Raw genomic sequence first — 14,417 nt, 5'->3', positions numbered from 1 at the left:
CACTACAATTTTTTTCAAAGGTCAAAATATAGAGCTGTGCAGCATATTTTCAACGTTAGTATGCTGTGAACTTCTCAGAGTTTAAGCTAACACTAATTTTCTTAACTACCCCTACCTCAACTGTAGGGTTACCACAGGTTTCAATATAAACAGTATTCACATGTATCTTTACTGGTAACATTCTGAAGTTTTGTCTCTGTGAGATGCAACACAGAGAGCATAACTGGGAACCTGTATGGAAACAAAATTAATTTTCCATGATATTCTAGATCTCCCCAAAAGAGGCATGGTTTAAGAATCAGCTGTATTTACAAAGTGCAGCCTATAGAGTTTATTGATGATTAATTTGTTTAATTACAGTATAAGATCAGAAGTCAGTTGAGAACAGCAGGTGTACCATTCAGTGTTTACTGGTTATCTAACTTCTTTATTGACGTCTGCAAGTTCTGTATCCCGGCAGTATTCTGTATTATTCTGACAGCCGCTATACAGGTATGTTATAGGTAGAGGGTATTACATAAAAAAACATGTTTATGATACAGTGGTGAATGTATACAAGTTGTGTGTGCCTGCAGCATTCTGTATTATTCTACCAGCTGCTATATAGGATATCATATAGAGGATGGTATGGAGAATAGAAGGCCAATTTAAATTATTTGGTAGATTTTCATCCCCACCTGCCCAGACTTTTTTTATTTTTGAAAATTTAAGATTTCCAGACTGTGAATGATATCCAAACGCAAGAATCGTGGAACACATTGGTACAAGAAACATGAAATAAAGAAGTTGAAACAAGCATGATTCTTTAGGAGTTTTGTACATTTAGAACTAAAAGTCAGCCAATATTCAAAATGTATTACAGCGTACTCTTAGATTTACCCCAAAGCTGTCATTGTTTTGTTAACCAACAGCAAACATCCTCGGTCTTCAGCCCCTCAATAGAGTCTTTGAACAACTTCTTGCTCTTGGTTAAGTTCAAGTTTTACATTGTAATTCAGTATATTTGCACTTGCATAAAAATCTTAAAAACATCAACCCTAGTAATTTCCACACAGTTAGGTATCTGCAAATAACATTTTTTTCCTGAAATTACTACACACAATAATAAATGAATCCACATTTATGGCAAAATCAAAAGTTAAATTGATAGGTATTTATTAAAGAAAGTAAATGTTAAACCATATACTGTGGATTCATTATTATTCGTTGGATACCAATTTTCGTGAATTTCGTGGGTACAGGTAAACCACGAAATACAATGTTTAACGAATGACTAATTTCCAAAAGGTTTGTATACAGACTTCAGTAAAACCAAGAAATCAAATATCCACGAATATGCAAGTTTTCCTTAATCCACGAACATTGGTACCCACGAAAATTAATGAATCCACAGTAAGTGATATTGTAATAGTTTCATGTTTGTGATAATAACTGAGGTGTTTTAATACTAGCATGATATCTAACCAATATCTGATCCATTTCAGTTTTGTCTTTCTTTGACAGAATCAGTGAGGTCAATGTTATTTTGTGATTAAGGGGAGATAATTTAAAAATGACATTCATTTATCATTTGTATTGGCCACACAGGTGTTATCTATAATCTAAAAAATTTCTTTACATTTGATTGAAAATATGCAGTATAAAAAGTATGAGATGAGCTTAATTTTCAATGAGACAACTATCCACCAGAGTTGAAATGACGGGGATAAATGCTTATTTTCTAAACCACAAAAAATGGCATAAAAGAAGGGTATTAGATTAATATAAACGTTGTTTTTGAAATGTTTAGGTATAAAAATTTTAATTGATTGTATAGACATATTGTATTTTTTTATTTTCAGGTTGACAGTTTAAAGCCAGGTGGCGCTATGGTGTCCCTCGTTCTTCTGTTCCTGACAATTATACCTTCATCCACACTCTTTGTTTACATCTTTCAATTCTTATTTGACAACTTTGAGACCTGTCAATCATCATTGACTGTTCTCTACTTTTTTGTAAGTATACTAAATTTAAATCAAAATATTATCATATTGTCATCCCAAACACAATTAATATCTTGTTCATGAGAAGCACTGTTTCAACCTTTCAATTTTATTTGACCAGGTATTTTGGAGGGTATTTATTTTGCCTGACACCTTTCTTCTGTTATAAATTTTTACCCAGTACAAAAGGGACCTTCATCAGAGATAGAATGATGGATTAAACGAAGCAATGGACATGTGGTATTACTTACTTGTCAATGTATTAGATAAACATGCACTTGTTGTTACTAGACGTGTAAAAAATAAATATCAACCTGAATGGTATACTAATGAAATTGGAAAATCAAAATTCCAAAGAGATTATTTTCACAAAAAGAAAGACACTGAAAATTATAAAAAATATAGGAATAAAACTAGTGAATTAATCCGTTCTGCAAAAGCAAAATATTTTATGGATGCAATAGATAACGATAAAAACTGTAAAATTCTTTGGAGGCATTTAAAGGATATGAATTCAACAACTAAACCGGAAATTGACATTTTAACACACGAAGGAAAAGTACTTATAAACAAAAATGATATTGCTAACTGCTTAAATAATCATTTTAGCACAGTAGGTGAGAAGCTTATTTCAAATCCTCACCAAAGTTTTAAATCTGAGAAAATTAATAACTATGTCAATTCAAAAATAAGTGATGATACTAAATTCTCATTATATACTGTCACAAATGACGAGGTTCTACAAGGTCTCAAAAATCTAGACACAACAAAATCAACAGGAACTGATGATTTAGAGAAAAACATTCTTGCCATACAGCACTCATTAAAATAATTGATAAATGGTTCTAGCGAAGAATTGGACAATGGAAATTTTACTGCCATTCTATTTTTAGATTTTAAGAAGGCTTTTGATACGGTAAATCACAATATACTTTTATCAAAACTCAAATTATACAAATGTGATGACCACTCTGTAAAATGGTTTTCATCGTACCTTTCTCAGAGATTGCAAAAAGTTAAGTTAGGAACCACTGAATCAGAATATCAAACTGTGACTTTTGGAGTTCCTCAAGGTTCTATACTTGGACCTTTATTGTTCCTTATTTATATAAATGATTTACCATTAACCCTAGAATATACAGAATCTGATCTATATGCTGATGATACAACTTTACATTTCTCATCTAAATCTATTGTAAATTTAAATATGTGTTTGAATAAAGACTTAGACAATGTTATTAAATGGTGTAAAGAAAATGATATGACGATAAATAGCAAGAAATCAAAATGTATGCTTGTTGGATCAGACAGAAAACTGGTAAACTGTAATGAATGTTTATGTGTTTTATCACAAGATAATATAGCTTTAGATAATGTTGAAGTTGAAAAACTTCTCGGATTTCATATTGATAAAAACCTATCATGGTCAATTCAAATTGATAAAATATGCGAAACTATTTCAACCAGAATATATTTGTTAAAAAGGTTGAAACGTTATTTACCATTAAAGGGTCTTAATCTTTTTTACAATAGCTATATATTACCCATTATTGACTACTGTTGTACAGTATGGGGTTTTACTACACACATTAATCTGGAGAGGATACATAAGCTCCAAAAACGTGCTGCAAGATTAGTTTTATCTGTTTCTTTTGATTTTCCATCAACAGTAATGTTAAAAAAACTTGCATGGATGACTATATTTACGAGGATACACTATTTTCAAGCTGTGTTAATGTTTAAGTGTATGAATGGTCTAGCACCTGACTATCTATCTATTAAATTTACTGCTTGTGCTGATCTTTATAATTATTGTCTGAGGTCGACAACATCAGGACTTCTTCATGTACCAAGACCTAATTCTGATTTTTTAAAAAGAACATTTAAATATTCTGGTCTTATTACCTGGAATAATTTACCAAATAATATTAAAGAAATAGATAATTTAGATACATTTAAGACCAACTGTTCAAACTATTTTCTAACTGAACAGAATAAAGATGCACGAAACTAATGCATATCTTTTCTTCTACTGAATTCATATATGTGCTTATTCAATATTTAAGCTGCTATATTTAACTGTATTATGTATTTAATTTTGTATGTATTTTTGTCCGTTTTCTATTTGTATAAATAGTTTTTGAAGGCCTCATGGAAGATTAACATGTAATTGTTAAATGTGTTACCTTCGTTAAATAAAGAATTTTATTATTTATTATTATTATTAATGTTTGCACCCTATTTACATTGATACAGTTACAATGTATAAATTTATTTCAATTACATAATTTTATATATTTAAAAAATTTGTCCAATAAATTACTTCCTTATTTCCATGTATTTTTGGGGCATTTTTGTGGTAGAATGTTAGCTGCACTGTTTAACTAAATTGACTATCATATTTTTCAGATATCTTTCATACTGTATGTAGGAGTCAGTTTAGTTGACATGATTTCCGGCCTAAATTAAATATCATATTTGATTTTCAGATATCTTTCTTACCTTATTTGGCTGTCAGTTTAGTTGACATGATTTCCGGAGAGATCCCTGCCAGGATCATGCACTACATATTTGTTATGCTTCTGCCACCTTACAAAGTTTTTGGAGGCATTTATTATATTGACAGGGTAAGTCATACATGAATTACATTAAGGTTGTACACTACAGGGAGATAACTCTGTAAAAATCAGCTGAATGATTTAATCACATTCTATTAGTAAGCAAATATTAAGCTTCTCAGCTATCAAATATATGATTGTCAGACTACTATTTATCCAATAATATTTCCAAACAAAGTATGTGGTTCAAGTTTAGTGAAATTTATGTAATTTGTCAATGGGTCAAAGTATATATTTTGTCAAAATTTTATGAAAAATTAAATTAAAATTAATTTTAGTCAAGGTGTTTGGTGCCAACAATTTAGAAATAGCATAGCACTATTTGAATGTCTATGTGTTTTGGACATACTGATTTACATGGATGTCATTTAGTGAACATGCAAAATTTATCCAGATATGTATATTTTTTCAAGCTTTGATTTACAATGTTTATTTCATGGCTTTCAAAACAGTTCTACTCTTGATCGGTAGATGTGTTGAGTATAAATCAAAATTCAAATGCTGATTTAAAGAATAATTGATGCAAGCTAAATTTTATTGTAGTTTAAACCTGGGTAGGCATTATATTTGTGATTATTTTGCCCATGCGATAGTGAGGGTTAAAATAACACGAATACAATGACTATCAATTTTAAACTACAATAAAGTATAGCTTGCATCAATTATTTCGATTCTGATTAGGACAGTTAATGTAATTTCTATGTCTGTTGTGTATAAGTGTAGATCCTTTGTATAGGCTCTTCCATGAACCTCCTATTTTTGTTTGCAAAGAAGCAAACGACTGACACTGTCATTTTTCAGAGGGGGGAGTTTGAACAGCTAACATGAACTGTTGTCGTATCTAGGTCAAATATGTCAATTTCTGAATGCAACACATAACAGTCATAATAAATGAATAAGTAACAACATGTGCATCATTTAAAAGTTTGGAAGTGTTTTAGGTTAATCAAATACATTAAATGCATGCCAATTTGATCAAATTCATTATTTTGGTGAGTCGAAATATGCATGTGCAAACAAAGTTTTTGGATTTAGAGCACAGGTTTGTTTCAAAGCAAAAGAAGCACGTCATATTAGAATTGCCATTTTAACATAATTCAGAAAATAATTGTTGTTTTTTGAATTTTTATTTACCTGATCTTTTGCCCTAAACAGCAACACATTTACAGTCTTAAAAGTTGCACGATTAATATGAATTATAATGACAATTTTGAAATTTTAAAGAAAAAAATAGAGAGGGAATGAATATTGTTGTCCATGTGGTAGTATCAGTTTTTAAAGAAATTAATTACTTGGCAATATCAACTGTTATATTTTGTATAGATATGGTGGAAAATTAGACTGGACAAGATTTTTTTTCATATTTTTAAGATATATAATGGGAGGTTTGTTTTGAGTGATTTTTGTTATTATATTTAATGAAATGTCAAATTTTGTTTATTTTTGAGCTTTACGATGTTTTAGAAAAAAAATTCTAATGAATATCATGAAAGCTTATTTTTAACTTAAAAGATGTATAGACCATAGTCTAATTATTTTGAAGATTTATCGAACAAGTTTGCTTGGAAATGGACAGGACATTACATTTGGAGAATATTTTAAGTGGGAGTCCAACATACTCTTCCCTATACTGTGGGTAGGTATTCATATATTTATTCACTAATTTTGTAATGTTAAATTATATCATCATTTGTCACAAAAAATGAACATTGATTTTGTTGTCATAGATATCAGAAGATGTGGTATTAGGGCCAATGAGACAACTCTCCATCAAAGTCACAATTTGTAAAAGAAAAAACATTGTACGGGAGTAGGTCAAAGTACAGTCTTCAACATGGAGCCTTGGTTCACATTGAAAGGCAAGCTATAAAGGGCCCCAAAAATGACAAGTGTAAAACCAATCAAATGGGAAAACCAACTGTCTAATCTATATAAAAAATGAGAAACAAGAAACACTTACAAACAACATTTACAAACTATAACCACTGAACATCAGATTCATGCTTGCTTTTAATCTAGTTGAAGAAAAATTATTTACCTATGTTGTCAATCTATATTTAGTTTGTTATTTGAACAATTTTACAGAAATAATTTTGTCAATATGACCTTCTTTTCATGCTAGATTGGAATTCGTTGAAGGCAGTGGTTAGAACTTACACACATTGTATTTTAATTGAACTAGTGAACATTTTGTTTAGGGGCCAGCTGAAGCCCATTTCTGGGTGCAGGATTTTCTTGCTGTGTTAAAGACCCATTGGTGGCCTTTGTCTGTTTTCTGCTCTTTGGTCAGGAAGTTGTCTGACATTTTCCACATTCCCATTCTCAGTTTTCCTTTTTTTTTAGAATACTGTTCCGTCCTTTAATGATATATTATGTTAATTACAGCCATTAGTTGAGATACCATTGTACATAATGTTACTGAGAATCATTGACGTGCGTAAAACAGGAGGTGAAATTCAAGATGCCTTACCGTGTATCAGTAAGAAGAATAGTAACGAGGTTGATACAGAAAACTCTGACATTATAGAAGATGAAGATGAAGATGTTGCAGAAGAAAGACAAAGAGTTAAAGCTTTACAGACCAGAGAAAGGAACCAGGTACGTTTTCATAGTAATTTCTTAATGACACGAGTGTGAAGTTTTGTAAAGAAAAAATATATATGTGTCGTAGATGCGGGTGGTAACAGGTGTGCAATATTTTGGTTGAAGCACATTATTAAATCCCTATTTAATAGAAGATCTCTAATTAAGGATTTATTTTAGTGGTAGATAGGCTTCAGTATATATATTTTTTTTACTAAATTTGGATAGTGTTTTATCTATCATGGTTTTTTATTTTAACTTTAAATAAAAGTAAATGTGGGTTTACATCTTTTGAGACAGCAACCTAAATAATAACAACCCTAAAATATGATAATTCTAAAAAAAAAAAAAAAAAATAGATAAAAAGTAAACATTTTTTATTTGTGCAGGTAATTTGTAGTTCATTCAGTTTCAACTTTTTTTTTTCTTCTTTTTTTTTTTTTTTAAAGTATCCACCATAATCAAGTAGACCTTTCTAAGGAAATGTGACAGGATCTTTTTCCTTAAATTAAATAAAAATTATTAAACTTTATTTTTTTCTGACAACTGAAGGGATATTATTTTCCTCTTAATTAAGAGGGTTGAACATTTGATATCACAATATTTAAGAATGTCTATTGCCAGTTGAAATACGACATCTTACTAGATATTCAAATTATTTAATCTTACAAAGGTCATTAGGTTTGCTGGGCAGATAAATTTGAAAAGGTATTTATTGTCTGAAGAAATGATAGATGTTTCTGTAATGATAAACTCATCTATCAAGTCACCATTAATTTTGATCTTTGATTATTTATAATTAGCACTTGTGACAGGCTGGTTGTTCAATAACTTTTTATTGACTTCCCTATTTGTCAGTTGTTTTTACAGCAGTTTTTTACTTGAATAAACCTTTATTGTTGTGTTGTGTGTCACCTACAGCACAGGGTTGACACATTTTGATAACAGAGTTGACACATATTGATAACATAGTTGACACATATTGATAACACAGTTTACACTTATTGATAATAGTTGACGCATACTGATAACACAGTTGACACATACTGAAAACTGAGTTGAGACATTTTGATAAGAGAGTTTGATAGTTGACACATATTAATATTAAAGAAAGTTTGAGAGTTGACACATATTGATAACTGAGTTGACACATATTGATAAGAGAGTTGACACACATTGATAACTGAGTTGACACATTTTGATAAGAGAGTTGACACATATTGATAAGAGAGTTGACACAGGAGAATATCAGTTTCAAGGTGTTTCATGTACTTTGTTTTTAAATACTAAACATTGAATTTAATGAAGAGAATGTATGATTAAACCTGAATGGTTGAGTGCTCATTTTGTATCATGTAAGTTATCAGTACCCAGGGGTCGAAATTGGCGCTGGTCCGGTGGTCCGAGACCGGTAGAATTTGCGTCGGACCAGTAGATTTTGTCAGCTGGTGGTCCGGCGGACCAGTAGAAATTTGTCGATAAAACTCACTGTTTGCATGGCAATATCGGTTTGTTTGCAAACAAATTTACCTGCGAAATCAATTACGAGTTACTGGGGGTACTAAGTATTGAAATTGATCAAGTTAATTAATATCTCGGGCGAGCGTCCTTCACAACAACCCGGACAAAAAAATAAATAAGTGTCATTCAAGAAGAAGATCGGAATAAAGTTTATGAAATTGACAAAAGGAAACGTAAATATCGAAAATCCTGAGGAAAAATCGCGAATAGTTAAATTATATAGTCGATCACAATGTAGTGAATTATATAACATGTGAAAAATTTGTCCCAGCTATTGAATAGGCACACTATGATCGTCGTGAGGATTGTGATGATGTGGAAGACAATGTTGACATTTTTTCTGTCCTTGATCCTGATTTTGATTAAGAAAATCATTCAGATTATCAAAACCTTTACCGAATTCAGGATCGAGACTCTCTCTTTTTCTTGTCTAACATATGTAAAAGAAAGCATAAAAATAAAGGTAAAAATCTATCATTTATATTAGCGTTCGTCAAATAAATGTCCTTTTTTCAGGACCAGTAGATTTGCAGCCGGACCAGTAGATTTTTCAGTCCACTTGGCCGGCCTGCCAGTACACAAAAAAGCCTAAATTCGACCCCTGGCAGTACCTCTTATAAAGATATGCAAAAAATATTGAAAAAATAATATTTTTCATCTTGCTATATTTTGTATTAAACAGCCTGGCCAGTATTCATATGAGTCGGTGAGTGACAACCAGACAGTATTTACAAATTATGCTGTGACCCTTTGTTGCATACACCCACTTAATCAGTCCCTAGTGAATAGTTTTGTCTCATTGGCAACTATATCACATCTCCTTATTTTATTTTTTTTAATTTTATGCTTAGCTTATTCCCAGTTGTTTGTGAAAGCTGTTTGTTCCTGTAAATGGGAGTGTCTCAAAGGTTCTTATATAAATGCTTTTTGTGTACTTTTTCTTGTTGTACAGTTGCTGTGCATGTATTGATTTTGTGTCATGGATCCATTACTCTATATCCTTTGTTTTTCTATTAAATAATATCTGACAAAAATGTAAACTCATCACAGAGAACTAATTGGTTGGGCATTTTTTTCCAGTTGTTGTAATTGTTTTACACTGTAATCTGTGTTATCCGACACACTGGGAGACCATAAAATAAAATAAGCAGGTTGTTGGAATACTCAGGTTTTTTTCTGCAAGGATAGGCATATTTTGGGACAATGAAACTCTGTTGGTTAAAGTAGGATGTTGGAATACTCGGGTGTCTGATTAGGCAGGCTACACTGTACAGATACTTGATATTTGTAAGTCTTTTACTGGACAACAAAAACAACATCTTAACAACAAAACTTTATTTGTAGCGGTCACACAGTTAGGTGTACAACTAACCATCCCCAAGTTCCCCATCATAGAAAGGCATAATGTTCGTTCAAAAACTATATTTTTTTGGTGTTCTTGGGCTGTTATATTTTTCAATGGGAATGGATTACCTGGTACTTATTAGCCTTTAATTTCCACTGAATTGCTATTGTGTAAATGTCCAAATTTAAGTTTTTAAATTATTTATTTTAAATAGGTGTTTTTCTAGGCTTTCTCAATAGCTTCTTTTATATGAATATCTAATACTTGGTGAAATATACTTTAAGCTTCAATATGTTCTTTTAAAGTTTTAAAGTTTTTAAAGGGAGAAAATATCAATATTTTTAAACATCACAATGATTTTGAAACTTTCAGGCTCGATTTCGCTATACCAATTCAATTGAACTTAAGTCTAATAGCATTGTAAGTATGCTTATTTTACCCCTTGCACTATGTTGACTTGACTGTTTTCTGCAGCAGTTGTTTAAATTTCTGACAAGTTGAAAAGTTTGGTTTGATATTAAAATAAATTGAACTTTAGATGAATTGCAATCAGTGGAATGCAACACTTACAGTCAAGTCACAGTAATACTGTGAAAGTATTTTAATTCGTGGGTATCAATTTTCGTGGTTTGAGCAATATTTACATGTTCGTGGGTTTTTAAATTCGTGGATTTTAGTTTTCTAAAAAAAAAATTGAAAATTAAAGCCTTTAGAAACGAAGGTTACAAATAGTCTAGATTGAAGGAAATTGCAAAGTAAACATTGACCCGTGTAAATCGTAGTGTTTACACTAATTAACCCATGATAAAGTGATCAACAGATTAAAAACCATCAAAGGTGTTAATTAGGCCATAAATATGTCACCTAAAGAATACAGTAACATAAACAAATGCTATATACGTATCTTTAATTGTCAAATAATTCTTATCAAAATCAAGCCCAGCATGAAATTATTATTTCCCATATGTACGAGAACTATGAGGCTATAAAATAAACACTTTATCATACTAGCATATCAATACCGGAAATCTTACTTTCATCGATCAAAAATATTTTTTATGAGAATTAAAAGATAAAAAATTGTACAGTTTAGGTTATTAAAGATTAAATGGGTATAATCCTGCATGCGGTTGTAGTTCTGTGACTTCTATTAAAGTGTTCTCAGATTTGGTGTTATTCAATATATATTCTTTAGATCATATCAGTAGTCTAACCTACCGATGGGGATCTTTCCATGTCTTGATTTGGACAATGGTTGTTTTATTTCATTGGACACTTAAATTCGTGGATAAAGTCATCCACGAAAACCACGAAAATTGGTACCCCACGAATAAAAGTACTTTCACAGTAGGCTAAACTGTAATTAAATTAGCTGAAAAGATAATTAAATTCACCAAATATCAGATAATTTATGTAATTTGATAGCAATCAGTACATATGCTGATCTCATTTATTTAAAGAAGATGCTCTAAGTTGCAAAGAATTTTTTGGACAATGAAATATGTTTAAGGATGTTTGCTAGTCATGTTTTGGAATTTTTGTCAGATTTTCGAAATCCTCTTGTTTTATCCATTTGAATTCCTTAAAAAATGTGCACACTAACCCCATCTTTCTTTTTATAAATCTTTTACAAGTATAATTATAAGCCATCTGTAACAGTCTTATAAAATCTTTGTTATTTTTTAACAGTTTTTTGGAACTTAAACTTGTCAATGATGAAGCTATGAAAAATCAAGAGAGAACATTTTACTGCCAAAATTTCAATGGCTAAAATTCCGATAACAAGCACACGGACCTATATTTTTTGCGCTCTTTTGTTTTCTTTTTTAATTCCCTATCAATATATACTAGTGTTATGAAAAGCTTGTTATTTTGAAACTGAGTAGCGAATATCCTTAAACTAACCTTGAATAAATTGTTGATACCTAAAAGAAAACATAAGTAGTGTAAAAGATATTATACTTGTCATATATAATGTTCATATCCCCAGCTTTTTAAACCAGTTGGTATACAGTGATGGGGAAGTCTGTCCATCAGTCTGTGCATTCATTTATTTGTTTGTTCTTCCATTTGTTTATTTGTTCCTCCTTTTGTCCATCTTAAATCTGCATCATTATGAAATATTATGAAGCATGAAAAAGAGACCTATTTTATACTTATAAAGGAGTTTGTTCTTTGGGGTTACTGGTTCTACTGCTTTTGTTATGTCCTAGCTTTGTAAACCTGCCCATAAATATTTGTGAATTTTGGTTTGTTAGCATGAAGTTGATTCAGGAAGTTGCACCAAGAACAGCATTCTTATCCCTGAATGCAAAAATGAAACGAACCTGCACAAAGTTTTTACACACCCATAGAATTGACATTCCCTGCTCACACAAGCTTGTTTTTTTTAATACAAACTGCAAAAACTAGATGTTTAAAATTTGCTATATTTAGATTAACTGGATCAGTTAAAAGAGGGTGGTAAAGGGGGGATACTTGCACGAAAAAAACGTGAAATAAGACATTATTTCACGTTGAACGTGAAATAATTTCTGTAATGAACGTTGCACGAAAAATAAATACTTTTATGTGAACCTTTTGTGACTGAATCACTGTCTTCTTGTATATATTAACTCTTTGTTTTACTTAATATTCCCGATTTAGTATACAAATTTATGATATAATTGGTTTACGGTTTTTAAAAAGTATTTCTTGACGATCCCTGTCAAGTGTTTGAATTTTATTTGAAAAATACCGAGCACGCAAAATAAGACTTTGAAAATCACGATGCACGTAAAATTAAATAAGCAGAACACGTTGAACGAGGCACCCGTCTTGCACGACTGAACGTCAAATAAAAAAGTAAAAACATGTTGAACGTGAAATAAAAAACGGCGATCACGTTGCACGAAAATAACCCTTTACCACCCTCTTTAAATGGGATTAAAATAGCAATCTAGGTAATCAACAAAAATATTGAAAAGGGTGCAGGGACTTAATTTTTTTGTCAAACATGATGAATGCTATAAATGTGAAGGTTAAAAGAAAGGTTGAACAGTATAATATTCTAGAAACAGTACAGCAGTTGAATTAATTAATAAGATCAGTTGTAATTCATACATTTCATTCATAATTTATATAAGAAAACCCTTAAAATTTATTTCAGTACCCTGTGGTAATGGTTGAAAATTTAAGAAAAGAATTTGCAAAAAGGGGAAAGCAGAAAAGAAAGGGATGTAAAAAGGTCCAGGGAGAAGAAAAGGTCAAGGTTGTTGTTAGGAATACATCCTTTGCGGTAGAGAGTGGTGAAGTCCTGGGACTTCTGGGACCTAATGGAGCAGGAAAAACTACCACCTTGAATATGGTTATTGCAGAGGTTGGACCAACCAAGGGAAAGGTTAGTTCTATATCTCTGATATTGTATGGGGATCTTGCTACAATTCAAGGCAGATTCTTTATCTAGTATGTCCTGTCATCAGCTTATTGTGATCATAAAACATTTACAAGGGATAAAGATTAAATGGACATATATTAGTATGTTCATAATACTTCTGAACTAATATGATCTTTTAAAATTGATACAGATTTTGGTTATCAGCAATGTATTCTTTAATTGGAAAAATTAAGCTATTTGATCTGATAATCATATGGAGGTTTTCAGAAACCTGTACTTCTAAGAGAAAAAGTGACCAATGCTATGAAATATAGGCCCAAAGAGTAGACAAAAAAATTGATAATAATGGGATCTTCAAATATAAAGAATAGAGTAAAATGATATAAAAATTGAATAATACAAAAAAAGAAGGTCTCCCCACATACAGACTCTCATATATGCTAGAAGGGGGTGGGGGCGGCGGTGCACAAGATTATTGATAATCCTATATGTCTAATAACAGTCCAACTAGACACACTGATTGTTTCATTTTGTAATTTGTTAATATCAGGTTCATGTAGGAGGACACGATGTAAGATCCAGCATGTCAGAGGCCTTTAAGGTACTTGGATACTGTCCCCAGCATGATGCATTGTGGGATCTGGTTCAACTTGACGATCATCTTAGAGCTTATGCTGCCATCAGAGGCATTCCAAAAAAAGACATAGAAAATGTTATCAATTAGTAAGTCAAATAATCAGAAAATATTGCTATTTTGTTCTTTCTTTCCATCTTTTGTGAAATCATATTTTGTTGTCAGAATATTAAAGATTTGATTTTTTAATGGTAACAAATTACGGTAGAGTAAGATTGGTTTGTTGAATTATTAATAAAAGTAAATAAGGGAACTGAGGATGTCAAGGAGACAGATACTAAACAATAAGTCGTTTTGAAAATAAGCATCAAATGACTGCTCTATATAACTTTCAATAATGATGAGGAGCTCACATATT

General features: G+C 31.1%; 1 protein-coding gene across 9 annotated transcripts in view; it reads left to right on the top strand.

The window, feature by feature from the left end:
- The window catches only part of LOC143044397 (cholesterol transporter ABCA5-like), a 294,548-nt gene that overhangs the window by 36,770 nt on the left and 243,361 nt on the right, over positions 1-14,417 (top strand). For 7 of the 9 annotated variants that reach the window (XM_076216391.1, XM_076216396.1, XM_076216388.1 and 4 more), the window contains 8 exons: positions 361-492; positions 1,842-1,994; positions 4,472-4,609; positions 6,144-6,236; positions 6,986-7,198; positions 9,387-9,410; positions 13,198-13,428; positions 13,976-14,148. In XM_076216391.1, coding sequence (XP_076072506.1) covers positions 361-492; positions 1,842-1,994; positions 4,472-4,609; positions 6,144-6,236; positions 6,986-7,198; positions 9,387-9,410; positions 13,198-13,428; positions 13,976-14,148 — 1,157 coding nt within the window. The remainder of the gene's footprint in view (positions 1-360; positions 493-1,841; positions 1,995-4,471; positions 4,610-6,143; positions 6,237-6,985; positions 7,199-9,386; positions 9,411-13,197; positions 13,429-13,975; positions 14,149-14,417) is intronic. The other 2 variants (XM_076216394.1, XM_076216395.1) reach the window with 1 other exon arrangement.

Source organism: Mytilus galloprovincialis, chromosome 9 (genome assembly GCF_965363235.1).
Source record: "Mytilus galloprovincialis chromosome 9, xbMytGall1.hap1.1, whole genome shotgun sequence".
In the NCBI taxonomy this organism is placed as follows: domain Eukaryota; kingdom Metazoa; phylum Mollusca; class Bivalvia; order Mytilida; family Mytilidae; genus Mytilus; species Mytilus galloprovincialis.
Note: the sequence above shows the minus strand (reverse complement) of the source record. Positions and strands in the feature narration are given on the sequence as shown.